Source organism: Eleginops maclovinus, chromosome 19 (assembly GCF_036324505.1).
Source record: "Eleginops maclovinus isolate JMC-PN-2008 ecotype Puerto Natales chromosome 19, JC_Emac_rtc_rv5, whole genome shotgun sequence".
Classification (NCBI taxonomy): domain Eukaryota; kingdom Metazoa; phylum Chordata; class Actinopteri; order Perciformes; family Eleginopidae; genus Eleginops; species Eleginops maclovinus.
Genome location: NC_086367.1, coordinates 20,699,264 through 20,727,005, shown reverse-complemented (window position 1 = coordinate 20,727,005; position 27,742 = coordinate 20,699,264). Strand labels below are relative to the sequence as shown.

Here is a 27,742-nt window from a genome sequence, read left to right as displayed (position 1 = left end):
AACGGGGCCTAGTGCAGTGTGTAAACATAGATACTGTTATTGTACATTCAATACTAAGCTATTCAAATAATACACAGGTTAATATATTCATGTTTTTATTTTAAACAAGTGCAAGGTACAGTGTGGCCGTACCACTGCCATTTATGAACATATATATTGCACACAACACAGGGCTATTAAAATAAATCACAATAAAAGTTTGAACTTTAAACAAGTGCAAGGTGCAGAGTGGCTGTGCCACTGTCATTTATAAACAAACACTGAGCTATGAGATTTTAACACTAAACATGCATGTAGATGGGACAATGAATCCTCAAACCATCTGTGGATGGCACACGTACTCTCACATCAGTGAGATGTCTGACCCTGATGAGCAGCACACAGCTGATCCAGCCTTGGACAGATGGAGGTTGTCAGGCAGAGGGTCATATCAGCCTCAGGCTGCAGCCTTGACCTGTATTTGTTTTTCAAGTAAGTCAGTGAGGAAAATCCACTTTCGCAAAGATAGGTTGTGGCAAAGGGCAAAAGGCTCATCATGGCTTTTCCTGCCAATTGCGGAAAGTCTTTCTGGCAAGAGATCCAGAACTGGGTGAGTGGTTTTGTGTCATATATGTGTCTGAACGTACTGTCAGTGGATAGTTCGATTAGCTGATCCTCCTCCGTCACTGTCAGGTGTGTGCCGTCTGCTGCGTTGTCTGTGAATGGAAACAGTATCCATGTCTTGTCCCTGCGCCAGGAGTCAGCCTCAGAAAAGTAGTGCCCAAATTGTCCCTCGAGCGCCTCCAAATGCGCAAGAATTGCGCGTGTAATGGGGGGCGAGAGCACAGCAGAATCTCCCAGCTCATCCACTGATGGAAACATGGAAAATATTTCCTCCCCGATGCGCTCCCTCCACCTTTTGATTTTTTTTAGAAAGCCTTCCATTTTGTCATACAGTTGAATGGCATGGGTATTGCGGCCTTGCATTGAACTGTTCAGTTTGTTCAGCTCAGCGAAAACATCAGCAAGATAGGCAAGTTTGGTGACCCAAACATTGTCACTGAAAAGTGCAGCCAGCTGCGCTTTTGGAGAAGTAAAAACTCCCGAATAGACTTGCGCAATTCCAGCACACGTGACAACACTGTTCCACGTGAAAGCCACCGAACCTCGGAATGGTAGAGTAGCGCAGTGTGTTCTTCTCTCTCAGCAGCACAGAGATTCGAGAAGAGACGTGTTTGCAATGCGCTCTTCTTGACTAGGTTGACTACTTTCACTACCGAGTCCATGACATCTGCCAATTCAGCGCTCATATCTTTGGCAACAAGTGACTCCCTGTGTAGCATGCAGTGCGTCCAAATCACTTGCGGAGACACATCCCTTACAAGCGCGATTAGTCCACTTTTTAAACCAGCCATGGCTCTTGCACCGTCAGTGCACAGCGCAATACATTTTGTCCACGGAATGTCATTCTCTCTGAAAAAAACATCGATCACTTTGAAGATTTCAGAACTAGTTGTGCGTTGAAAGTGGCTGTGTGTTGTCTCCAAGTGACGCTGCAGCTTTGATGGCTTCATAGATTCATTTGAAAGAACAGTAGAGCAAATGACACACATTAGAAACTCAATGCCATCTGTCTCCTTAAAGGTAAACCCGAACTTCAGATAATGATCTGAATATTTTCGTGTCTTCTCCCTTTTGCGCTTACCCTTATTAGCTGCAACATCTGCAGGCGCAGCAGGTTCTGCCTCGTCACTTGCATGTTCACTGGTGGATGGTATCTCGCTTGTGCTTGTAGATTTTTTCGCTCGAGTTACAAAACGATCCATTTTATATGTATGGTCTTCTCAATAATGTCGCTGCGTGCATCCCTTTGTCTGGGTCTTCAGTAAACTGGGGCCTGAATAGGCTCTCGTCCAATCACGGGGAACCTGACAGAGCCAGCGCATAGACATAATATTATGTCTATGAGCCAGCGTGTGTCACACGGCCTCGTGATTGGCACATCTGCCTCCATTTTTCCGTTCGCTATAATATTTTGGATTTGTGTTGTGCATTTAGAGACATTGCAATTTGTGGGAAAAAACGGTTTGTAAAAAAAATATATATATATAAAAAATTGTCTAATCAACCAAAGATTTGGCGACCCCCCTGCAGTACCTCCGCGGACCCCCTGGGGGTCGCGACCCCCCTGTTGAAGACCTCTGGTCTACATGTCAGTAATCAACCATGAAAGTTTCATAGTTGTGTCAAATGAGTCCATTCCTAACCTCACATTGGTCCCGTAGGCATCTCTAGGCTATTTGTAGGGTATTGAACTGATCTAAGTCGCTGTGTGAAAGTCAGCTACACAATGTATAATGTAGTATCTGCACTTCCCCTCGTATGAATATCATATACTGTAAATTAATACATGTGTGTTGCAGTACCGTCGTGAGGCCGCGGGGGGCAGCAGAGTCACTGTTTACAGGCAGGACAGCAGCTGGATGCACGAGCTCTACTCTGCTGGGAGCGTGGAGCTGAAACCAGAGAGAGACAGCGAGGAGGACGCTGTGGGAGTTTGTTTTTTAAAGAAAAGTAACAGAAAACTCGCGGGCAAACTAAACCACATCGTGTCCTCTACATGGTGGCTGACCACAGACTCTGAGGTAACTAATTGTTGATGTTAAAACTGTGGATTTAAAGCTTAAATAGAGACATTTAATCTCGCTGACTTGGTGCATGGTTAGCTAGCTGGCTAACTGTTAGCTGTAGGAGCTACTTTAGGCTAGCTGGCTAACTGTTAGCTTCAGAAGCTACTTCTTGCTGGCTAACGAGGTCCAGCCCTAAGAGTTGTTTACCCCAAGTTGTGGATGTGGTCTCCCCCTGACCTTCTCACGGCTTTTCTCTGGGATAAAAGAGCAAGGACTACATCTTCACACTGGATTTAACACTGTGCACTGTTAGGAGACTAGCAGGATGTCCACAGAGGTTGAGAGCAGTCAGGTCGGATCGGCTGGTTTGACAGCGGCCAGCTCCGAGGAGAAGAACCAAAACAAGACCGAGGTAGGGGCTCAAGAGGAGCAGCATGGAGAAAAGCAGACGGAGAAGCAACTAGACGATGACCACAGCAGCACCGAGGCGGACCCGCACAATAAATGCAAAGAAAACGACAAAGAAAATGACCAAAGCAGCACCGCTGACTCGGCTGTGGAGGCGGTGAAGACGAAAGTTGTGGAAGCTCCTCCGCCGAAAGTCAACCCGTGGACTAAGAGGACGACGGGCAGGGTGCCGAGCAGTAATATCAACAACTCCCAGGATAAAGGTGAGATTCTTTTTAAAATGTGTACTCATGTGATCAAAGTGATTTAACTGTGACAGTATGGTTACTACTAACAGCAGTAATGTGAGCACGTTGTTGAAGCATTTTGACAGCTCCCCCCTGCACAGAAAACCTCTTATCATACCTCATTTGGGCTTTTCTTTTTTAAAGGGTTGAATGAAGTGTGTAAACTTGAATGTCAAGAGGTGTTTACCGTAGCATATTTCCCCTATCCCCTCCCCCTCCCCCCTGTGCTCGGATTGTCCCGCAGCACCACGTGTTGATTGCCGACTACTTCTTTTAATTTAGCTCCCAACATATAGGTCTCACACCAATCCCCTTTTGTTGGTTAAATGGAACACACAGGGAGGCATATAATGAGTGCAAAATCAGCCCCATGTGTGTGCTGTCTCTGGGTAATAAAGGAAAAAAGCTAAGACAGCCATGGCTAGCTGCTGCTGCTGTAAAGACACGTTTTGCATGTCCAATGGCCTGGCTGCCTGCAGTTCCTCCCACCAGCCTCCTGCTTCACTGTCACTACTGAAAGTCTGCAAGCAAGGTGGCTGGGCAGGTGGAGAGTTAAATAAGTAGGTGAGGGTTAAATCTAATGGATTTTACTCTGTATAAGTCTAGTTTGTATGTCTGTGATTCATTATTTACTCATTAATTGAAGGAAATGGGAGGGACTCTGGGGCCCTGAAAAGAGCCCAGAGTCCACTCTTGTTACTGAAAAGGGTTGCAAAAATATCAAAAATAGTGGCCAATTTTCTGTTGATTAACTAATGATAAGCTGACTAACTGTTGCAGCTGTAATAATGTCAACTTTCATCAGCAATTTTTAAAAAATGGATCCAACCGACAATACAAAACCCAAAGATAATCACTTTACAATAATATATTTATAAAAGCATTACATTCTCATTGTGAAGCTGGATCGAATCAATGCTATTGTTTTCCCTGATAAGTGACAACTAATGGCTTGTGAAAATAGTTACTGTTAATAGTAACCAAACAAACACATGTTTGGATGTGTAATGCTTTCACTATGACAGTATTAGTTTGTTGAACTGATTAATTACACAAATAAAGAGGTACTCTAATGGTACACATGGAGTTTGTCACAAGAAGCGTAGGTACTATGTCATTACAAATAATGTGTGTTTGTGTTACAAACTTTGGGAGATGCCTATGTTTTTCAGCCAGGGAGGATGTAATGGAAGACACTGTTGCATTCTGGGAAATGTAGTATGCAGTGTTTTCCCCCCATTCCTGGGCCCCCTGTTTCACTTTTTAAATAAACTTTCTTACAAACCCCTTGAACATTATGACAGTTAAGTACTAAGATGTTTGTTTAGCCTTTTAATAATTGAATATTAGATATCAGAATTATAATAAATGTTCGTCCATCTGATCCGATGAAATGTTGAAAAGGAGAACATTTAGTAATTTGCTAAATGTTAGAATTTGTTAATAAGATGTGTAATTCCCTCTTCTTGCACAAGGGTATAATCGAAAACTAAAACCCCAAAATAAGCTGTGGAAAATGTGGTTAAACTGAAACTAAATATAACAATTTACTCGGATAAAAGCTGAAACAAAATGGTCTGACAAACAAAATAAAAACTAAACATAAAATGCAAAGTCTATTCGTTTTAGTTTTATAGCAAACATATTTAGCTATAAAACAAGTTTCATTTCTGAGTGTTCTAGCAAAACAAGAGGGGTAAACATTATGGCCATTCCTACACAGTATTTCGTCTGTATGTAGTGAAACACTTGTGAGACATTTTGTCTTTCTGTTGCAAAACTAGCAAACAGTCTCTCAAAACAAACTCAAATTGAATTACAAAGTCAAAACTAAGACACCTTGTTGTTGTAATAATAATGAGAAAAAAACGCAGGCTTGCTGCTCCCAGAGCCGCACAGAGTTTGGGTTGTGAATGTGTGTCAGAGCGCGGGGAGTCCAGTGGGAGCTATATCTGACTCTGACGAGAGCACAGGCATCGTTTTACAAAAGTGTTACAGTACAACGAGCGCAGTGGGCGGATGCCTGCATGCAGCCTCAGAAAAAGCACACAACCATTCATGTGAATCCTCGGGCCTGCATCTCTTATCAATCCGACCATCCTCCTGCACAGCGATAGGGACTGTCAGCAGAGGGCCACTCCCAGCATGCAGCTGCCCGTGGAGACGCAGCCACATACCGCGGCTGGCTGCATTGAAAACACCCTCAACTAGTTCAGTGGCTTGGCCCTCGGGGTAGGGGAGGTTATTTTTCATTCTGTGCTGACAGAAATTCCCAAACGCTGCCCGGCAGACAGAGCATGCAAGAGCAGCAGCAGCAGCAGCAGCAGCAGAACACTCCCAGTAGCTCAACCTTTCCGGGCTAGGGGTTGTTAAATACTGGTTTGTGAAGGATAAAGGGGATTTAAAAACACATTTGTTGTGTCAACTATGTCACTTTCCTTTATTGGTTCTGCAGATCAACAAAGCGCTCTGAAAGTGGTCCGTCCCAGCAAGCCCAGACCGAGAAAATCCAGCAAGGTAAACGCAAAGGTCATCTTTCAAATGTCACCAATATTGGGTAGATTACATGTCCTGTGAAATAAACCCACACTCCCTTTCTGTTGTTTTTTAATAGGATCTCCACTCACCTCCAAAATGATCATTTGTGTATCAATCACTCACCCTGTGTGACCTCGAATTCTTAGAAAAAGTGTATTTATCTAATTTCCTCTACAGTTAACAAAGAACCAAAAACTGAGAAAATAATTGATTAATTCTAGTAAATATTGTCTGAGTTTATCAATAGAAAAATACGTGAAAACACATCCACAGGCGTGTTTATCTTCAAGTGAATTATTCATAGTGTTTCAGCTCTGTATTTTCTCCCAGCCGCTGACATGCAGGATGGGAAATTAACATCTGCCACAAGCCAAACACTAGTTTGTTTGAAGTTTGTTTTGTTAGCTTTTACAACCAGTTTTTCCGCTGCAGGGGATTTAAATGCATGTTTTCAGACAAAAAAAAGTACCTAACATTTTTTAAGTTAACACGATGTCAGAGATGATAGCTTCTTTGAGGCTTCACTTCACTTACATCCTGTCCAGACTAGCCTGTTTGTTTAAAATCCATGCAAAAATATAGACATGGATGTTTATTTACAACTGCATTGTTGTGGCTGACAACTATTATTTCTATTGTTGGATTTTTCAATACTGCTCGTTAAGAAACCTAAAACGATTTTGTTCAAATGTAATAAACTTGGTAAAGAGGGACCATAAAGTGCTTCATACTGGGATGTCTTCATCGTATATTTTAGTGTTATTTTGCTTTAAAACGCATGATATGCTGCCATTACGTGTCAGTTAAACATTGACAAGATTCACTCAGATCTACATTGATTTCTTTTAATAAAATACCACATTTTCTATAACGAGTCCCAAGAGTTAAGCCTGTGTTTACTCAGATGGCAGCGTCATGGCAGTAAATACAACATTTGGAAGTTGTTTTCCTACAGAAGCACAAGTTACCAAGGCACTGTACGGGGAAGAAAACATAAATATATATATACCTGTCAACAGCAGGAAGATGTATAGCTATTTATAGAATACACCCTGTGAAATGTAAAAGAGATAAGTTAGAAAACACTATAATATTCTAAATAACACCAAATAAATATAAAGATAGGATCTTATATTCATAGGGCAAGTTTGCAAAGTATTTTGTAGTTTAAATGCAATTTATTTTGTATCATATTCACGGGTTCTTGCCAAAAAAACAGCCCTACTTGCGGTGCCGATTTACTGTAAACCTCGTCCCTCTAACCTTGATCCCATATCAGGCTGTCCAAATTTACCACATTCACAGAGGTGGAAACTCGGCCTGTTTATCGTAGTTGTTTGCAGTTTCCCCACAGACGGAGCACTGACCTCCTTTTCCCCACGCTGTTTTCTGCTAAAGAGCTCTAATACACACACACACACACACACACACACACACACACACACACACACACACACACACACACACACACACACACACACACACACACAGCGTTAAAAACTAATCAAAATCGATGCATGTGACGGGGTTCAAATCGAATCAATTGTTGTTGTTGTTGTTGATGTGTATTTTCTTTCTTTTCCTTAACAGTCAAGTGACTTCAGTGATATCACAAACTGGCCCACGCCTGGTGAACTGGCCAAAGAGGTAAGACGTGTGTGTGTCTGACATTAGTTTAATCAAATATATTGAAAGCAACTCCTGCTTGTTTTCTGCTGGTTGCAGCTTCTCTGATTTCGCTCACTAGATGGAGCACTGAAACCATCAGTCTTTGTTTAGGATTTGGTTTTTAAGTTTCTCATACACTTAAACGCCAAAGTTTGGAAGTGTCGTGCTTGATATCACACATAGCTTTAAATTGCCTTTCAAATATCATGTTTGAACATAGTTTTTCTATATTGTTAGAAGCTAAACCTGTTGTGGAGCCTTTTGCTCATTCAGCAGCAGATAAAGAAAACAGAACGAGCAGATTTCTACCAAATTGAAAAACTAAATGTTTACAGAATGAGTTTGGATAGTAGTAATCATTAGCTAATGGTGGTGCGGTTAAAGTGAATAATTAAACAGTCAAGTCTTCAGAAACTTACGCCACTTCACTGTAATCCAGCATTTGAAACCAAACAAAGCACTTGCGTGATATCAAAATATCCAAATAGCAAGATAGATGTGTCAAGATCTGCTCTCCATCGATCTTCCAGCAACAACAAAATGTGCTCAACAACAACGGGAAGAAGCCTCCCACCACACGTAAGGGGGAGAAGGAGAAGAGGCAGGATGGCATGGATAGTGTTATGAATAGGAAGTCGGAGAGCAGCCATGACGGCGGAGAGAGTAAAGAGAACCAGGAGGCTCAGCCCGACCCGCTCGCCGAGCTGCCCAAAGACGGAGAGTCCAAGGCGGGACTGGACGCCAAGAGCGCCAGCCTGAAGAAGAGAGGAGGGGAAGGTGAGCTGCGTTTTCTATTTGAGCATGATGAACAGCATCTTTAAAAAAAGAAAAAAGATGATTTTGGTAGCTTCAAATCAAAGTTTGATTAATGCACATCTCTTCTCTGTCCCGTGAAATCATTCATCTCCAGAATTTCAACTTTTAGAAGAAAAAAAGTCAATTTCTTGTTTTTTTATTAGGTTTTTAAATGTTGCCATGAGCCTTAACTTTCCAGGGGCTACATCTCATGATAGTTTAAGGTATTAAATAGCAGTTTGATTTTAAAAATATTAATTAAATAGTGAAAAAAATCTACAAAGTCTGAGTTCAAGTCTTTAAATTTCCTGTTTGAACCAAAAGTATATGTATATGTGAGGACACTATGCACTTTAATTAACATGAGCACATGAGTCTGTCATGTAAATGTGCAGCTTCAGCCATAAAATCAGAGTTTCATCTGCAGTCCTGGAAGGTTGATTCACTTTGACATGATATAAAACAAAGAAAAGATTGAGATTTCCAGATTTTAAGGCTGATTTTGCATTAAACACACAATAGTAATGAATAAATTACCAAAATAGTTGTCATCTATATATCTGTTGATGGAGTATTTGACTAACAGACCAATTGTTGCAGCTCTAGATTGAACTGAATTAGGAGATGACTGTTTTCCCTGGACAGAGACGACTTGTACAGATTGCTGCGCAGAGGGAGCATGTGAATTGATCAAATTGGTTTGTGCATGGTTTCTGCTCTGATTATCTCATGTGTTGCACTTTTGCATCTGATTCGCTTCCACCTTTTTTTTAATAGACATTTAAACAAAAAATAACAGGCAGTAATCTTTATGGACGCTCATAAAAAGACAGGTCACTTCATGATCTCCAGAGTGTCTTTTACCGACAGGAAATGAAGAGTTTTGTTCCAAAAAAGACGAGATCCTCCACAGGCTTTTAAATACTTTAAACTTTGTTGCTGTGTAAATCCACTTAGCTTCAATGTAAGCAAATCCATCCAAATGAGGTCTGTTATAAATATCTAATTAATACAAAAGGCTAAGTGTAAACATTCACTGTTTGTACGGATTTATAGAGGTTTCTTGTTGGCAGTTTTTGATAACTTTGGACAGAGCACCAGGCTAGCTGTTTCCCTCTGTTTCCAGTCATTATGCTAAGCTAAGCTAACCACCTCTTGGCTATAGTTTGACAGTTATTAAAGAGCCGCGAGGGGCCGGTAAATCTTCTTATTAAGCTCTCTGCAAGAAGGGAAATAAGCCTACTTTGCAAAATGACAACTACTCCTCTGAGATTTGTAATGTATCCAAACTAAACAAATCTTTACATGCTCATAAGTGAAACCTAAAACAATAAATACTCGATCTGTAATCTGACCTACGCAGAACATTTTAGTCGAAATTGTGACTTTAATTAAGTTGGAAATGCAATTACTGGTTCTTATAGCCTCTAAGGCAACATTAATCAACACTTAGTCATGAAAAGAAGGCGTGAGAGAGGCTGAAAACGGCAAATCATTCCTTTAAAGTCATTAAAAGGGTTTCATGTCGAAGTGAGTAGAAGCTGCTACAGTGAAGAAATGACACTGAACCTTAGTAACCAGTGTATCTTTAATTTAGAAACACAGATCGATGATTTTATTTGTTACAAAATGGGTTTCCAGCGTCATTTTTTGGAACAATTAGTGAACATTTTCATCCCAGTTTCACAAAGTCTAGGTTCATGTCTTTAATTGTGTTGTTTTCTAAGTGTAATCCGTAAAGATATTGACTTAAATATGATATTAAACAGAGAAAAGAAGGCGTTTCCATATCTCAGAGGCTGAATACAGAAACATTTCCTTCTAAAAGTCCTTCAAAGGGTTTTGGGTTTTATGTCAAGGTGAGTGTTTAGACGCTGCTACAGACAGAACGTCACTGTGGCGATTAGTACGTGTCATTTTATTTTAGAGACACTTTCAATTGGTTTCAAACTGGGTTTCCTGCTTTCTTTATTCGGGAACAAAAACTCTTCACGCTCTCTGTTTCCGGTGTGCAATCGTCGCCAGGTAACAAACGTAAGTGGGTTTCTCTGCCGCTGGAGGAAGCGTCCCGGGACGACGGCGACAAGACGTCCGGCGGAGACACGGAGAACGACTCCCCCGATCCCACTTCGCCCAATCACACACTCCATAATAACAGGGTGCATGATAGCAGCAGCAGGAGTAAGTGGCAAAGCTCTGTGTTTTCTGTTCCCGCCTTCACTTTGTGTTTGCTCACCTTTTCTTCGCACCCATCTGTGTTCTGCAAGCTTTCCGTCCATACTAACGCTCAGCAGGGGGAAAGCATGGGATGATTGTTGAGCTGCGTGCTAATTGAATGTTCTCTAACCAAATTAAAATGTTTAATACCTTTTCTATCTATTAACTAATCACCAATGGAAATGTATTTGTTTAACACATTTTAAACAGTTCAATGTGCTTCACAGGTGACTGAAGAGCCAAAAATTTGACAAAAACGACTTGATAATTTTACAATTTCAACCAATGCCCTTGAGAAAAGACAATTAATAAAAAATGGAATTCAAATCTTAAATAAACTCAGCAGTAAAACGGTTTGAAATAGAATCTTGATTAATAAAACAACCAAAAATATAATAAAAATGATTGTTTTAAATCAAATTAAATCGAGTAGTCAAATATAATAATTTATAAATAAATAAAAGAATAAAGAATAAAAACTTCAATGCATTAAAATCACTGAATGAAGGAATTTAAAATATATTTACTCGTTTGTTTAGTTGTTGTTGCAAACACAAGACTCAAAGCTTGTTTGACCTCAGCCTGCATTACTCAATAGTGTATGTTACTATTGAGGCAGGATAAACGGGTCATAAAGCGTAAGATATCCTATAATTCCTGTCAGTAAGATAACTTTTACACACGATCCTCACCTCGTGCCTGAGATCTTCGCTAATCGAGGAAAACATTGTTTCTGATAGTCACAGAAGTTGTAAATAAATCCTTATTCTACAACTTGTTTGGGATTAAAAACTACATTAAATGTCCTCTGTATATAAAATACAAATCCACATGAAAGATAGAATCTTAGAGACCAGATAATAACCTGAATAAGACATTTAGATTTTGATCATTCCTGCTGTGATCCCCAGTACTCTACTGTCACCGCAGTCAGGTCAGAATTAGGTTTATTAATTGATTAATTGGAAAATAACCAACAAGAATTTGTAATGCAGTGATGTTGATAACTTTTCAAAAGTACAGAAATATTGTTTTTATTACCTTTTATATTCACTAATATAACTTCTTGGACAAAATGGGAAGTATAAAAACATCAACTTTGACTCTAGGAACTTGAACGTCCATTTTCTCACCTATTAAAACCCCAAGAATGTATTTATATATAATAAACTCTGATTATTGCACGTTAAATGATGCTGCCTCTCTCTGTCGGTGCATGTAATGATAAGAAAGAGGCGACTTTATTAATGATTAAAATGTAATAACCAATAATAACAGTTGGATGAACCGATAAAAAGAAAACAGGCAACGCTTTAACTCAGATTAGTTTACTAAACTTTACTTTTAAATACCGTTAGCTTGTTTAAAAATGCTCAAGTTCTAATTATAAGTGTGTAAATAAAATATATTTTAAATTGATACGGTTTTATTAGCCCCCCCAGAAACGTTTTGGTCATTCTACATTATGAATCACCCCATGACATATTGGATAAGGTCAGACACTAAGCTATGGTTTTTATGTTTTCAGGTTGGAGAAGAGAGCCGCGGGACTTTGCGGACGATTCTTCCAGCGTGCGAAGCGACAGCACCAGCGTCCGTGGAGGAGTACGAGGCCGAGGGAAAGGTCGTGGGCGTGGGAGAGGACGTGGAAGAGGTACGACTTTTCATACCGGATTAACGTCTCACATTTACAATCATGTTGACAATGGTGTATTGTTTTCAAACCCTTTTCAAGAGACACATCTTAATGCAAGTTTCGCTTTCCTTTATAAGAAATTCAGTGTAATTTTAAATTAGAAATATGAATCTTTTCCAAAATGTTAATAATGTGCTTTATCTATCCAATCCTTGCCATCATTTGGCTATTAAAATGGATTGATCAGGATGCTTTACCTAAAAACACTAAAACAGGTCTAAGGACACTTCCAAAAATATACACTAGTGCCTTTTCTTAAAGTTTCCTTCACTTTCTGTACCAGGAGGCAACATTTCGGTCATAGTTTCTCATATTTATTCTTCTGTTTCTCTCCTGCTCTCTCAGGCCGCTATGAACACTCTCAGAGTTTCCGGGACACTCTTTCGTCCGACGGCTCGGTTCAGGTCTCCTCCGAGTTCGGCTCCAGCATGGTCTACTACTACGACGACGGCAACAAGGTCCAGATGTACCCCGTGGACGAAAAGCTTCTCAAAGAATACATCAAGCGCCAAATGTGAGTAGATGACGGCTACAGTAACAAATCGGCAAGCCTCATACGTACATGAGGGGCAGCATTCATACAATAATGGAAATAATAGTTTGTAATAGGCCAATAAAACAACCATTTATTCTAATGAGTCATTTATATAGTGAGTTACTGCTGCAGCTGGAGTGAAGCAGGGTAATTAAGTATCAGTGACAAACGGTTCATTGTACTTTACATACGTTTAATTGCCTAAAATATGTTAGAAAAACACCTTTTTAGTGCTTTTTAAAATAGGTTATTAGTGATTTACTATACATTGAATGCTATACAGTTTCAAAATTCATCATGGCAAGTCTTTCCAGTTTCATTGAAAGGACGATCACACTGATCCACCTTTCTTCAGGTTTTAGAGCTTTAATAAATAAGGCTGTTCCAAACTAGAATGACCTAATTTTACAAAATAGTCAGTGAATTGGTGGGAAAATGTATTATACACGTATAAAAAGTAATATTCTTTTAAATAATATATAAAGTATATATTCATTTCTTTAGTTCAATGAATTTAATGCGAATCGTCCAATTATAATGTAAAAATGTAAGGAAGATTTGCAAAAGCAGACATAAATTTCACTTTCTCATTGATTAAACCAGTAATGGAGAATATAATTCGCTGGTTAATTGTTTGTATACTAACAAAATGCTTGCGGTTGCACTAATTTGAGTTGTAAATCAACTTGAAAGTGGCTGAAGCAACGTAGTAGTTGACGTAGTATTTTTCTGGCTGTTGTGAAACATGGTAGGAAAGGTCAAAGTGGAAAGTGTTCAAAGTAAAGTTTTAACCAGCAGCTGTGAGATGGTGTGTGTGGCAGTAGGTGTGAGTGAGAGTGACAAGAGTGACTGATAAGCAAACACACACCCTCTATATAGGGAGTGCAGTTTCCCTGGTTGCCCTGCAGGGGGCAGCGTGCCCTCTGCTCCGACTGTCAGATCTGGCCTCATTTCAGCAGAGTGGAGGGTGAGGTAGACTCCTAAATATAGCCTGAGTGCTTCGAGAGGGACAGGGGATGAATTATATGCAGGGCTGAGCGGGGGAGTGTAAAGAAAAAAAAAAATACAGTGAGGGTGGGGGGGACATTCTTGTCGTCTCCTCTCTCGTCTCCTTCAGCGTTATTCAGGCTGCTCACTCAGCCAGCGTCACTCCACCAAACAACCACTGCACACCGCCTGCAGGCCACGTACTGTGTGTGTGTGTGTGTGTGTGTGTGTGTGTGCGCGCACGTGTGTTGACTTAAAGTGGGGTAACTTGGAGAGCTTTCAACCACCGCCTTCGTTTCCCTGCCAGAAGACATTTATTGTGGCACACAAGAATATTTGCAGAACTTACACTCCTTCTTTGTTCATATAAAATATAGTTTTGTTTGTTTTTCTCAAAGTAAAATGTAATTGTTGTATTGCGCTACACCAGATGTGGATTTAAAATACTCTGTTCTTAGATGCATTATTAAAACTGTGCACAGAAAACAATGTAAATTACAACACATATTTTCATTATTGATAAATGAGTTCTTAATTAACTTAATTTAACCTTTATGTATTGAGTAAGTCCTATTAAGATCAAGAACAAATTACAGTTATACCAAAAATGCAAAGCAGTCACTACGTACAGACAGATGTTCTGTGACAAACACTGTTTAAATAATAACAGCAAGAAGTCCCTCATGGCATCCTCTTTATCTCTAGCTTGTTTTGCAACTTCAAGTATAAGTATCTTATTCCTGCTCTACGTTCATTGAGAGGTTGCTTTATTAATTAAATACCATGCATCGCTTTTTCCTCCTGCAGTGAATACTACTTCAGCCTCCACAACCTGGAGCGAGACTTCTTCCTGAGGAGAAAGATGGACGTGCAGGGCTTCCTCCCCATCTCCCTCATCGCCAGCTTCCACCGAGTGCAGGCCCTCACCACGGACGTCAGCCTCATCGTGGAGGTAAAGGAGCATTTTATTTTGTCGTTCAGTTCTTCCCTCTGAGCATCTTGCCGCAATCTGGAAGTTGTCTTTGATAAATCTAACAAACATATCTTATGAATTCCTCCCCAGGCCCTGAAGGGCAGTAAAGAAGTGGAGATCGTGGACGAAAAGATTCGCTGTAAAGTCGACCCGGAGCACTGGCCCATCCCGACCCCCGCCATCACCGTGGGATCCCCCCACACCGACTTCTCCCAGCTGATCAACTGTCCCGAGTTCGTTCCCCGACAGTCCCTCAGCTCCACCAACTCTGGTCAGTATTCAACTGTTTCAGACACCAAAGTACAGATTAAAGGAGAAGTCAAACAGGGATTGTGTAAGTCTGTTAAAGTCGGACATGTCTTATTCTGTGTCAAACTGCTTTATTGTTGTGTACATTTATTAAAAACTCATAAATGCGTCACACTGTTGCACTCGGTGACAATTTTCTTCATTACCATGAACACAATGTAGTTTATTTTGACTCTAACACCGTCCTGCAGCCCCAAACGCTCACTAGAGCACCAGATGGGGATTCATCCACTGCTGAAAATAGTCCCAAACAAATGCATTATTTCCTCCCTGTTTGTTTGATTTAAAAACTGCGAGTGATCAGCTGTTTTAGGAAATGATTTCATCCTTTTTATAATATCAGGGCTATTTTTTTTAATGTGCAATACTTAATTCCTTGCCACATACTTCAAGGATGTAGGGGGCAGCATTTCACCTGTCCGACTGTGTCCATATAAATGAATAGTCATCACTTAACCAAAAATGTATCATATCTTCCCACTAACAGCAGGTAAACGATAAGACGTTTTACATAACTGCAGCAACTCTAAGAGCTGGTCAAAATAACACTAACACTCGGCCATGTAGTTTATACAACCATCTGTGCGTTTGAGCAATAACTGGATGCTTTACATTTTAAATACTAAGTTTCATAAACAATAAAACTATGCGGCTCTTCGGCTTGTCTTCCCTTCTGCAAGGAGATTAAAGACCAGTTTTTAGGAGCATAAATCCAGTGCTGTGTTGAGTCTTCAGCTCCTCTTGTAGCTAAATGTGAGCCGACAGCACGACGTGTGATTTTTTAGGCTGCGCTGAACCTTGTCTCAGTGTGTGATCTTTGATGTGTGTGGACCTTTCAGCTTCATCGCCTGAGAAGATGAATCCTCCCGAGTCCTCTGCTGAACCCAGCTCCACCAGCCAGGAGTCCCCACCCGACAAAGACGCCCCCAAACCCGACCCCGACGCCTGGATCCAGGTGGAGAAACGCCACCGCCAGCCCTCCGGAAAGGTACCAAACAATCATCGATTTCCCTCATGGCTCTTCATGGCTCTTCTCATCTGTTCCTTTGTTAATCGCTGTGTGTGTTTCCAGGAGCGCAGCGAGGCTTCTCCACGCAACCAGGAGGCTCCTCCGCAGGCCGCGCCCGACCAGGAGGAGCTGGACTTCCTGTTTGACGAGGAAATGGAGCAGATGGCGCCGAGGAAGAACCGCTTCACCGACTGGTCCGACGATGACGACTCGGAGTACGAGATGGACGACCAGGACGTCAACAAGATCCTCATCGTCACCCAGACGCCCCCGTACGTCCGCAAGCACCCCGCAGGAGACCGGACGGGAAACCACGAGTCCCGAGCCAAGCTCACCGCCGACCTCGCCAAAGCCATCAACGACGGGCTGTTCTACTATGAGCAGGACCTGTGGAAGGAGGAGGATCAGGTGGAGTGCGTCAAGGTGAGGAAAAACAGGGAGGATGGTGTCACTGGAGGGAAAATGGAACTTACGTTATCATTTTTTACAGAATAACAATGAAGATTTTATCTCGTATTTTTTTACTCAGTTCCTTGGCCATTTAAAGGTTACACATTCATACTTCCTGTATCCTTAAAACCAACTTGAACCCAGTCTTATGACAAACTTTTTCTGGGTTAAAAGACCCACATTAAGTAGCAAAGTTTAAACAACCAAATCCACTCATGAACTTTAACTAAGTGTGTAAATCCTTCATTTGATTGACGGCTAATTAAAATAAGGCAGTTTAGGGCAGCTGACGTGTCTGAGCAGGTCTTCATGGCGTGCTAAAGAATAGATGTGACAGATGAACACATGTCAGGTCTGAACAAGCAGCACTGAACATTAGGACACTCTCCACAGAGTACACACTCCTCAGGAAATTACAAATATGGTCAGCTTTGAGGGAATGAACAAGCTTCCTGTCTTACTCGGGGGGGGGGAAAATTATAAGCACATTGTGTATAATACATAACATTTAAAAGGCGAATAAGTACATTTTTCAAAGAGTAATGCATGTTGCATCCATAAGTATATGAAACATTTGCAAAAACCAACCATTTAAGAGCAGGCCTTATAATGGATTTATTTGGTATTTGTATCTAAAGTTTAGTGGAAAAGACTTCCCAAAGAAAGTTATTTTAGTTATAAATCACTACGTTTCTGCCTTGTGAGTAAAAGAGGTAGGCTCATGAGTGCCTGGGAGAAAATGGAGGGGTACTAGAGTCGAACTGCCGGGCCTTGGCAAAATGATTCACTTCCTGTTATTGAATTCGCTGCCTGGTGTTCACCACTGCATACCTTATTTTTTTCATTATCAGTGAGTCAGAAGGGTCACTCGGTCCAAAGTTAAATACGAACGCACAAACAGCTCAGCTACGGGATACAGAAACCAGCTTTCTTTGTTTAGAGTTCTCCTTTCTTTTTCAGTTTAAGACCAAAACATTTCCTCAAAGCGTAAAACTGAAACTTAAGACTGTGTTTCTGCACTGTCGTCGTAATGCACCTTCAACTTCACTTTAACAACTGAAGATTGAAAAATGACTGAAATATCTTTCTTTAGAGGTATATTTGTGGCATCACGATGATTGAAGTTGTCTGTAGTTTAAAACAGGTTGTGTTTATATTATAAGTTAGTTTTTTCAAAATCTATTTCTGGATTTAAATGAATTTACCGGGCTAAATATCTCCATTAATTTCTCAATTCTGTTCAATTTCCATTCAGAAAGTCTTGATCTAAATGTTTTCCTGAAGCTTTAGTTAAATTAAACTCTTACCAATATAGCGCCAATACAAAAACACTCTACAATGCATCATGGGAACTTAAAGCCCGTTTTATTCCAAAGATTTTGCCAAGAAATCACCATTCACCCAAATTACAATTTGCTATTTTTAACTTATAGAATATCTTCTGTTTTACACATCATGCAGCAGTAACTCCACCATTCATATTAAGAAACCTCTTCACAAATGAACATGTGCTCTGTTCCCAGAGGATAAGACTCCGATACAAATACAGACAATCACATTTTTGATCGATCAGATGAAAGTCAAAAGCCTCACTCTCCTGGAACTGACATCTGATCATTTTCTGTCATCGCGCCTTAAGACACAGTCAGTAAACAGCTAAATCATTTTTCGTGAAGACACACTGAAGTTGCAGTCTGGCTGTTCTCTGCTCAGTTTAAAGTTTCAGACGCCTCCCTAAAGCTCCGCTCTGAGGGCCCCGACTTAAAGACTTTGTGACAGAGCTGTTAAATCTCTCGCTGTGGAGCGGGACAGAAATAAACTACAATTTATCGCCCCCTCGCTCTGCGAGCTGCAGACTGAATGACTGTCTCACAGCTGCTTCCCAGGGGAGAAGCTGCCTCTCCACACTGTCAGGATACACTGCGTTATGTAATCTTATTTGAATACAGAACTGCTAAGCAATACGTTAAATGATCTGGGAGCAGTATTCCTTTATCAGCTCACTGGTACAAGTACTTTGTAAAAGTCAAATACATCAGGAAATTCAAAATCAAAAGTTAGTTCAGTCTCTTAATATAAATTCAATAACACATGCACAGTAATACTCTTTATGTTATTCTTATTTAAAGAGATGCGTAGGTGATTATATAAACAGAATGAAAGTAACAAAAACCAAGCCAAGATAAATAAATGCTAAATAAGTTGAAGACTAAAGTGGGTGCAAAGTCTCACAGTTTTAACAGCCATTGTTTATTTGCTGAAGTAATTAATAATATCTTAGTAAATCACACGGTTTCTTTCTTCACAACTTTAAAGTGAGGCGCTATTATTATTATTATTCCTTAATGAGGCTGTCTGCATTAAGTCAGGAATTTGAAGTAAAATTAAACTGAAATAGAAATGAATGGTATATTTAATGAAAAGTCAACCACACCAGTACATGTTTACTAAAAATAAATGTCTGTTTTGAACATGTGGTGCCGAACATGTACAATTGAATAATATTTATACTTATTATAGGTTTTACTCCAAGAAGTCTGCATTATCTACCGTCTCCAGATTTGAAAATACAAAAATGAACGATGTCTGTGCACATTATTATATATCAAGGGCTCTAAACTGCATGCCAGGACATTAGTGCATGACTGACTGACTGACTGACGGCACAGCATGGAATAAATGTGTCTTTTTTCCTCGTTTTCTTACGGTGAGTTTGTGGAAGCGGTCAGCCCGTCTGGCTCAAAGGTTGTGACTGATGTCGCCACATGTGGGAAAAGTCATGCCTGAACACACAGAGGAAGGTCACTTGGATTCTCTTTCAGACGCTGACGTGTTGTTCAAAGTGCGCGGCGCATCTGCTGAGTGTCACACAGCAGCGTTGTTATCAGTATAAACTGTAACTGAGGGGTAATAATATTATTAGGTAATTATCAGACAGCAGGCATAGTGGGAGTGTTAACTATACTTAGGTTTCACATTACTCAAAGGCATAAAGAGCGGACATTATGCAATAAAATAAACTAAATATAGAGTTCATTTGGAGTTTGTCACCATTAACACTTCCCATTATCTCAGTTAGTTTAATAAAATAACTAATAATCCCTTAATAAAATAAACTATTGCTCTTTGGTCACAAATACATTTAATTTTCTGTTCGTTTCAAAGTAAACTTTATTAATAACAATAATAACAACAATAACAACATGCGTGCATTTGTGGAGATTTTTTAAAAGCTTAAACCGTTTTAAAATAAAGTAAAAAATGTCTTCAGTCACAGTTCTTGGAATCCTTCATAGGTCAATAACATCTTTGTTTTGTGGCTTTAGCTTCAACAAATATTGCAGATTCCTGATTTAATCCTACTCGGCTGGACAGGTCATTAACGACTCTGATGTGTTACAAAGCGTTTGTTTATTTACCCTTTCTTTGCTGTTTCTGTGTGTTCCCCTGCAGGAAGTGGAGAGCTTTAAGAAGCTGAACGTCATCAGTAAAGACGAGTTTGAAACTCTCGCCCCCAAAGTGCCCATTGAGCCGAACCAGGAAATCTCGCCTCCCATCTTTCCAGGTGGGGTTTATAATTAAATATTTATTTAACTAGTGTTTTGTGTCTGACAAATGTGCATGAGTTAAACCCTGTTCTTTTACCCTCTCTAAAAAAAGAAGCAGTCACATGCATGCAAGCCAAATGATGCAGGTTAAATGGCGGCAAGCAAGCGATAAAACCTGGTAGTGGTGGTCTTAAACTATGGCGCATTTGTTCCTTGAAAAAATATATTTATATCAACGTTTTTATTGCTGCGTGTTCTCAGTGGACAGCGGAGCAGAGATGTCTCGCTCTATTCCTGCTACGGTCCCAGAGTCACCCATCACTCACGAACCCCGCACCCCAAAAACGCCTCGCACCCCCGGACGCCAGGACCCCAACAAGACGCCCCGCTTCTACCCCGTCATGAAGGAGAGTGGCACCATCGACGGACAGGTGGGATCTCTTTCTCGAAGGGTTTGCTGTAATTTAATTGCAGTGAATGTTCAGAAGCCGAAATATCTACATATTGATGCACATTAGTGAAAAGTCTGAACCCATTTTTGTCGGGTCTTTTCCCGCTAAAAAGACGAGCAAACACTTTAAAATGCTTGTTTTCTAAATAGAGTTTGGATCAGTCAGGGCTATGCTGACATTGCTCAATCAACACTCAGTAACGACATTTAAGTTTGGCACAATACAGCACATAGATATCTACATACTGGGTTGCCTTTGTTCTATATATCTGTGAAATTTGCTCCACGATGATGTTGCTCATAGTATAAAGTAGAAGTACAGATCACAGATCCGCTGCGTTTTCGGTTATTCAGTTTAAAGGAGACGACACTTCACAGCTTTTGTTGGCGCAGCTTCGGACATCAGGCTGCAGACTAAAGGCTCTCTCTCTTTGCCTTTGCATATCCGTCCTGGCAGATGCTGCAGAACGGTTATCTGTTTTGTATGTGTTTGTTTACATGGTTACAAAGGGTCGAACAACATTTGCCAATACTTTGCTGTTTCCACAAGTATCAGAGGGAGTTTGAAGGGCTCGTTTCATCATTCTAAATACCAAGACCGAGCACTCGCCTCAAATAAGGAGACAAGAATGCCTTATCCTCTTTCACTCCCATATAAGAGCAAAAATGTCTCCAATGAAATACCAGAATTCAAATGGCTGAGACTTCTGCACCACTTTGAGTATATGCATGAGAGAGGTCTTACCAGAGAGAGAGATAATGATTTAGCATCTGTGTTATCTGGCTGTAAATCTTGGGCATTATGTCCCGTCCTGGTAAACATTTCTTTGTAACACATGACTCTCTCTTTTTCCTGGTGCAGACGCCGAGGAAGAAGAAGACCCGCCACAGTTCCAACCCTCCTCAGGAAGCTCACATCGGCTGGGTGATGGACTCCCGGGAGCACCGGCCCCGCTCTTCGTCCATTAGGTCCCACTACTCGTTTTCCTACACCACTGTAAAGATGCTGCACTGTAGTGGATGTTAACGTTATTAACTTGCTTCTTTGACTCTGATCATTATCATCAGAATATCAATAGACAATATTAACTCTTACTTCTGGTAGATGAGGTCATTTATTAAAAGAAATATAAAGGCCTTTAGAAACATTTAACGCTTAGTAATGATTTCCTAACATGTCTTTCATGTTCAGCTGTCGCAGGATGGTCAAATGTCTTCCTTTGTTATACTAAAAGTCCAAAACCTACTAATATTCCATTTACAATGATAGAAAAGCAGCAAATCCTCATGTTTTAAGGGCTTGAAATTGTAATTATATTTTGCAGTCCTCTTTATAAATAATTAACAATCAGAATTTGTGGCATATCAGGTTAAAAAAAAGCAATATGAAGAGTAAGCTATCTTATTAAATATAAAGAAGGGAAACACTCATTAGAATAATTAATAAAAGAATAAACAGAAATCAGCCTTGATGGTATTTGATAGATTAAAGAAGTGAGACTAATTGATATAAAACGATGTCATCTAAACGTCTCCCGTCCTCCTCCTACAGCAGCTCCAACGCCTCTCCGTCAGACGGAGCTCCGCTGACAGGAAGTTACGGCTGCACCCCCCACTCTCTGCCCAAATTCTGGCATCCATCCCACGATCTGCTGAGGGACAACGGGTTTACTCAGCAGGGATACCACAAGTATCTCCGACGGTGTCTTAACGGTACGGGACAAAATCACTCGCGTGCTCTGACTTTTTAGAAGGTTTCCATTGAGTGAGTATTAGATTATTAATTGTATGCAAGGGAAGTTAATAAGTAAGTGTATACAGCACCAAGTTAGTAAGTTAATCATTGTATGTATGAACTTGTAAGTTAGTGGTGTATACAGCACTAGGTATATACACTTCAGTAAGTAACAGTATATATCACCTGGTAACCTTCTGAGAAGTTACTCTATATGTGACCTAGTAAGTTAGTGTGTATACAGTAGCTCCTAGTAAGTGTGACCTTTTTAAGTAATCAATTAAATAGTTAAGTGTATATATGATGACGTATGTGACCTAGTATGTAAAGTAAGTGTGTGTGAGACCTAATCAGAGTGTAATTCAAGTTAGTAAGTATATAAGTAAGTGTATATGTTGCCTGGTTATTAAGTAATTAAATAGGCGACTAAGTAAGTAGTTAAGTGTTCATAGCAGCCGGTAAGTAAGCGAGTTTATATAGCAGCTAGAAAGAAGGTAAGACATTCAATGTACATGTGTGTATAGCATCTTTTGAAATCAAAAGCTAAAACACTTAAACATAGAATGTTTGAAGACACAGCGGACAGATATGCAAATACAGAACAGACAAATTAATTAAAGCTCCATTTACGGGGAAAACGAGTCGGTAGAGATTGGTTTAGAGCAGTTTAAAGACTCCGATGATCATCTAGAGACCACCTGTGTGTTGAAGACGAAGCTTGTCTCTGTGCTCTCTGGTGACTGAATCGATGTATTTCCAGAGAGGAAGCGTGTGGGGGTCGGTCAGTCTCAGGAGATGAACACGCTGTTCAGGTTCTGGTCCTTCTTCCTGAGGGACAACTTCAACCGGAAGATGTATGAGGAGTTCAAACTACGCGCCCTGGAAGATGCCAAAGAAAACTACAGGTGAGAATTCACTGATGTTTAAATGTTAAAGGGATAGTTGTGATTGGGGTTGTATAAGACCGTAGAAAACGGCACAAAAGACAAGGCATGTTTATTTATATCGCACCTTTCAACACAAGAGGCAGTAAGAGAACAGCAACTCTTGTATTCTGTGAGGTAAAATGACTGTTTGTAAATGGAGTCTGGTGGCTTTGAAGAGAGCTTAGATTACGGCTTTAGATCCTTTGTTGGAAAGAGCTGACTGATGGCAAGGTAAAGGGTGAACATATTCTTATTACAACGTGCACTACACAATTGTGGGCGTCTCTTAAATGAATAGTCTTGAATGCTTCTCCAAACGAGGGCTTGCAGACATCTGAAGTTGGAGTATTTTGTTTCAGGAGGATGCCAATAAACTTAAAAAGAAATCCAAACTGTCTCTTTAAACTGCATTGTTAAAAAAACACCTATGCCTCAGGTGAAAAGCTAAATACTCATTGAGGAGCTGCACAAAGCAGATTCTAGTGAAGATGAGGCTTTACAAGAAAGTGCAGAGGTGTCACCAGATGTACATTTTGTACTGTGTCATATCTTCAAGTGTAAAATGACCTTAATTTGCAGGCAAGCACCGAGGGCTGGTGATCCCTGAGTGTTTGCCTGCAGGCCAACGCTGACCACTGTTGTTCGACAGCAAAGGGTCAGCGTTGAGGGGGGGCGGCGGCGGCCTCGATGTCACATTGTCGTTTATCTGCCAGAAGGCATCTTTACTCAGCAGCCAAACCCACATTCTTGTCTGAATAATTGGGAGGGACAGGGCGTGTGTGCAGACTGTGTTGCAACCATCAGCTGTTTATGTTGACTTTATTAGACTGTTCACTTCAGTCAGCCCTGTTGGTCTTTCATTAAAGGACCGAATAGGGCTAATTATAGTCAGGGAGACAAAGCTTCTACTGTTGTGAACTTCTGGCGCCACTTGTGGGAAAATAGCTGCTTACAGTTGCATCACGAACATCCTCTCCATGAAAACAAACTGCAGATTTAAAGGCAGAGCGTCCCTGTGTTTACTCGTCTCTGTTTTCACAGCCCTGTTAAATATTTGTTCCCCTCCTCCTGCAGGTACGGGCTGGAGTGTCTCTTCCGATACTACAGCTACGGTTTGGAGAAGAGATTCCGGTTAGAGCTGTTCAAGGACTTCCAAGAAGAGACCCTCAAGGACTTTGAGAGAGGTAATGGCCATCAGAAAGAGGTTCCAAACTCCATAGTTACACTTGTACTGCTTCACCGACATTTCAGAATAAAGTCCCGTCACTGCTCACTGTTCGAGTATGCAAACACAGAGTGTCCCCAATGTGGGTGAACGAGTTTGTAATATAGGTCAAATAAACACAAAACCATGGTGCAACAGGGAATTGGGACATCGAAATGATCCTGAAGTTTCATTTAAAAAAAGTTATTTGTTGCAACTAAACCTTCATGTTTTTGGAGGATTACAGGACATCACTCAGAAACATGCTGAAGAAATATTATGTTTTTGTTAAATAAATTAAAGCAGAATACCAAATAAAGAACTGAAAAGATTCAGTAGCAGTACTACGTTTATCATTTATGCATTTATTTCATATGCTTATTTTGTATTTACTACCCATAACCAACAACGCATTTCTTTCCTTGAACTAATTTAAAGTGAAATTGTCAAGTTACATTAAAATGACTTAAATGCAGTTTAAATACTACAAACTATGGAGGATATTTATAATAAATCAGAATCAAGTTTATTGTCAGGTACGTTTACACATCAAAGAGACTATTAAGCATTAAAAAAGAATAAAGACAAGTATCTACACCAAACAAAGAACTTTGAAAGCTAAAACACACGTATATGACACTAAACTGCAGTGTCTTATATTTGAAAGTGGAGGGCTGTGCAGACATGTAAAACTTCATCCACTGTTTACATGCTTCATCTAAACTCAACTGCATTATAGTGTGTGGCATTTCAAGCGTATTAATGCTAAATAATGCCAACGTTTGTCCCGTTCTGTTTGACCCGACTTAAAGGCTCACGGTGCAGATTCCCCCCCCCCTCTAATCTGAAAGTGTAAAAAGAGGAAAGAAGGATTAAAGTCGATTTCTCCAACGATTTCAACACTCAGGGACTCGGCGAGGTAGAAGGGACGGAGGGCGCCCAGTAAAGCCTGCAGCAGCCTCTTATTTCCAGTTCAGTTATTCTGGTTTCTCATTCAGACCGGACACAGACTAAACACCGTGACCACAGCTCGATACTGTTCTGTTGAGTCACAAAATGCTGTCACAATTAATGCACTAATTAAGACGTTTCATGGATTGATGTGGCTAGCATGAGTCACTTTCTTATCTTGAAGCACTCATGTCAACATCAGCAGTATTGTTTTATCAGCCAGACGTTGCTGTAAGGGGCAACATTATAAAAGGCAAGCAATATGGCTTTTTGTTACTATATAATGCACCGTATTTACTGATTTAAATGCCGATTTCAAACATCCATCAATATTTACAATGGTACTAGGTGCTCTGTTATGTTTCAACAGCATTTATCAGCTGATATGACCTGCTTTTTATTGTTTCTGAGAGATGACGAAACACTTGGAAGCTTACATTAATAATTAAATAAACAACCAAAGGAAAAGCATAACAAATTATAAAAGCTATTATCTCAGAGTATCTCTAAATTGCATTATTCATCATACCAATTATTGCACTTGACAGTAAGTTGTGATCCTACGTAGCTCAAAATTCTTCTGGTTATACGATCTGAAAAAGGAGAATTCAGAGACAATGCTGATTATGTGCGTCAGCGCTTTGATATGTTTTGCATTGCACAGAGAATTTGTAGTGAGTCAGTTTTTGCATTGTGCTGCAGGTCAGCTGTACGGACTGGAGAAGTTCTGGGCGTTCCTGAAATACTCTAAGGGGAAGAACCAGCCCATCGACCCGAAGCTGCAGGAGCATCTCTCCCAGTTCAAGAACCTGGAGGACTTCAGGGTCATGGTGAGTCTGCTTATCTTAAAATAGACACCAAAAATCACAAGAGCAACACTTGGCATCTATTTTTTCTAATTGTTGTAGCACTATCATGCAATGACCTCTGACCTGTGTTTCATGCAGCCCCCAATGGGAGATGAGGGAGGCAGGAGGAGACGTACCTCATCCTCGGCCGGGGATGAAGGGAGGCGTCGGCGACATCCTTCCAACACTACCTCAAAGCCTGCGCCGGCCTCAAAATCCTCCAACTCTTCCTCCACCTCCAGCGCTGCACAGAACGCACCCAAAGACAACGCCAAGAAAACCGCCGCCGCCGCCCAGGGGAAGAAGGCCGAGCCCGCGAAGAAGGAAAGTGTTGCAGCTAACAAATGAAGCTCCTCCTGAAGTTGCGAGTTTGGTAAGAGGATGTAGAGCGAGGCGACAGCAGCTCTGAGATCAGCGTTCGCTCTTTTCAGCAGCAAAGCGTTTGGGTATGAAGAGAGACTGAGCGTGGTTGACTTTTGTTATTGTTTTTATCTGTGCATTTCATTTTAAAGCAAGCAAGCAAAGCAAAGCGTAGGCAGTGAGCTTGAGTCTGTGCGCCTGGCCGCTCATAACGTTTACAACATATAAAAAAAACACACAAAAAAAAAATGCATTCCCTGCATTTTGCCTTTTTATTCTCTCAGATGCCAAAACTCTTTCAACACTTTTTGTTGATCACAATCTGTAAAGAGCTCTGGTCTGTATGGAGCTCTCCGCCTGTTGAACTGTGATTCGAGTTTGCCAAGATGAGAGATAACGCAGATAGTCTCGTGTGCCTTAATCTGATTCACCAGGAGGTAAAATAGCTCAGATTTTTAAAGTCTTCCCAATTCATCATGTGGGGTTTGAATGTGTTTAAAACTGACTAAACTTGCAGGTTTCTTCTCTTTTCTCACGACATTAATATGTTTTCTATCATGACAATCACTGCTGCAGTCATACATTTGTGAAGGACTGACCCCCGAGGCTGCTGCTCAACAGATGTGTCCTGATGTTCTCACTGACGGGCTTCACAGCTAAACTTATCATGTCGGTTTTTAATTCAAATCTGCAAGAAAAAAATGACAAAATTATGTGGGAAGCTTTACTTATAGTCCTGTTTTACACCCAGAGCTAGTATAATTTATTGTTTTATTCTTGTTTTTATTTCTACTTGATTTGATGGAATAGTCTTAGGTAATCATTGCAGTTTTTAATGGCTTTTGCTGTTGAATATTATATATATGAGGGAAAAAAAAAAGGAAATGTTTTTGCTGGAATTGTGGGTGTGAAGCTAGCATAAAAGTACAGTTTATTTTAGCTTGAAGTTTACTTCATATTATGTGTGAGGCTTTGTGCTCTAGAGCACTTAATTCATTAACTTTCCTTTACTTCAGCGATGGACTTAAAAGAGGTTTTAGAGTTGAATTTTAAGAAGAAAAAAAATGTAAATACTTTAAAAAATCATTTGCTATTCGATTTATTCTTTTTGATTTTAAGAAGTGATTCTGTTTTATTGGTAGTGTGGTTTTGAGTGTTTTTAGGATAAAGCAATGCATGTTAATGCCACAGTCATGAATTGTAAAATGCAAAAAAATATAAAATAACATTTGATTGTA

The 27,742-nt window shown here is 40.4% G+C and overlaps 1 protein-coding gene and 1 long non-coding RNA gene across 5 annotated transcripts in view; one reads left to right on the top strand and one right to left on the bottom strand.

Moving 5' to 3' along the window:
• Positions 1-3,256, bottom strand: part of LOC134881190 (uncharacterized) — a 6,787-nt gene extending 3,531 nt beyond the window's left edge. For both annotated transcript variants that reach the window (XR_010168012.1, XR_010168013.1), the window contains exons 1-2: positions 2,817-3,256; positions 2,406-2,495 (exon numbers count right to left, since the gene is read on the bottom strand). This is a non-coding gene — a long non-coding RNA (uncharacterized LOC134881190). The remainder of the gene's footprint in view (positions 1-2,405; positions 2,496-2,816) is intronic.
• larp1b (La ribonucleoprotein 1B) lies at positions 2,463-27,742 on the top strand. 3 transcript variants are annotated; one of them, XM_063908348.1, is made up of 20 exons: positions 2,463-2,624; positions 2,923-3,280; positions 5,760-5,821; positions 7,433-7,489; positions 8,041-8,287; positions 10,331-10,486; positions 12,051-12,176; positions 12,564-12,732; positions 14,548-14,692; positions 14,804-14,984; positions 15,862-16,010; positions 16,095-16,454; positions 19,935-20,046; positions 20,291-20,460; positions 21,343-21,449; positions 22,033-22,193; positions 22,976-23,120; positions 24,216-24,325; positions 25,999-26,126; positions 26,244-27,742. In XM_063908348.1, exons 1-20 carry the CDS (start codon positions 2,463-2,465, stop codon positions 26,490-26,492), a joined length of 3,354 nt encoding a protein of 1,117 aa, XP_063764418.1. In that variant the 3' UTR covers positions 26,493-27,742. The 3 variants fall into 3 exon arrangements, with proteins under 3 accessions (XP_063764418.1, XP_063764419.1, XP_063764420.1); XM_063908349.1 differs by having other exon boundaries at positions 2,474-3,280; positions 22,036-22,193; XM_063908350.1 differs by lacking the exon at positions 10,331-10,486 and having other exon boundaries at positions 2,474-3,280.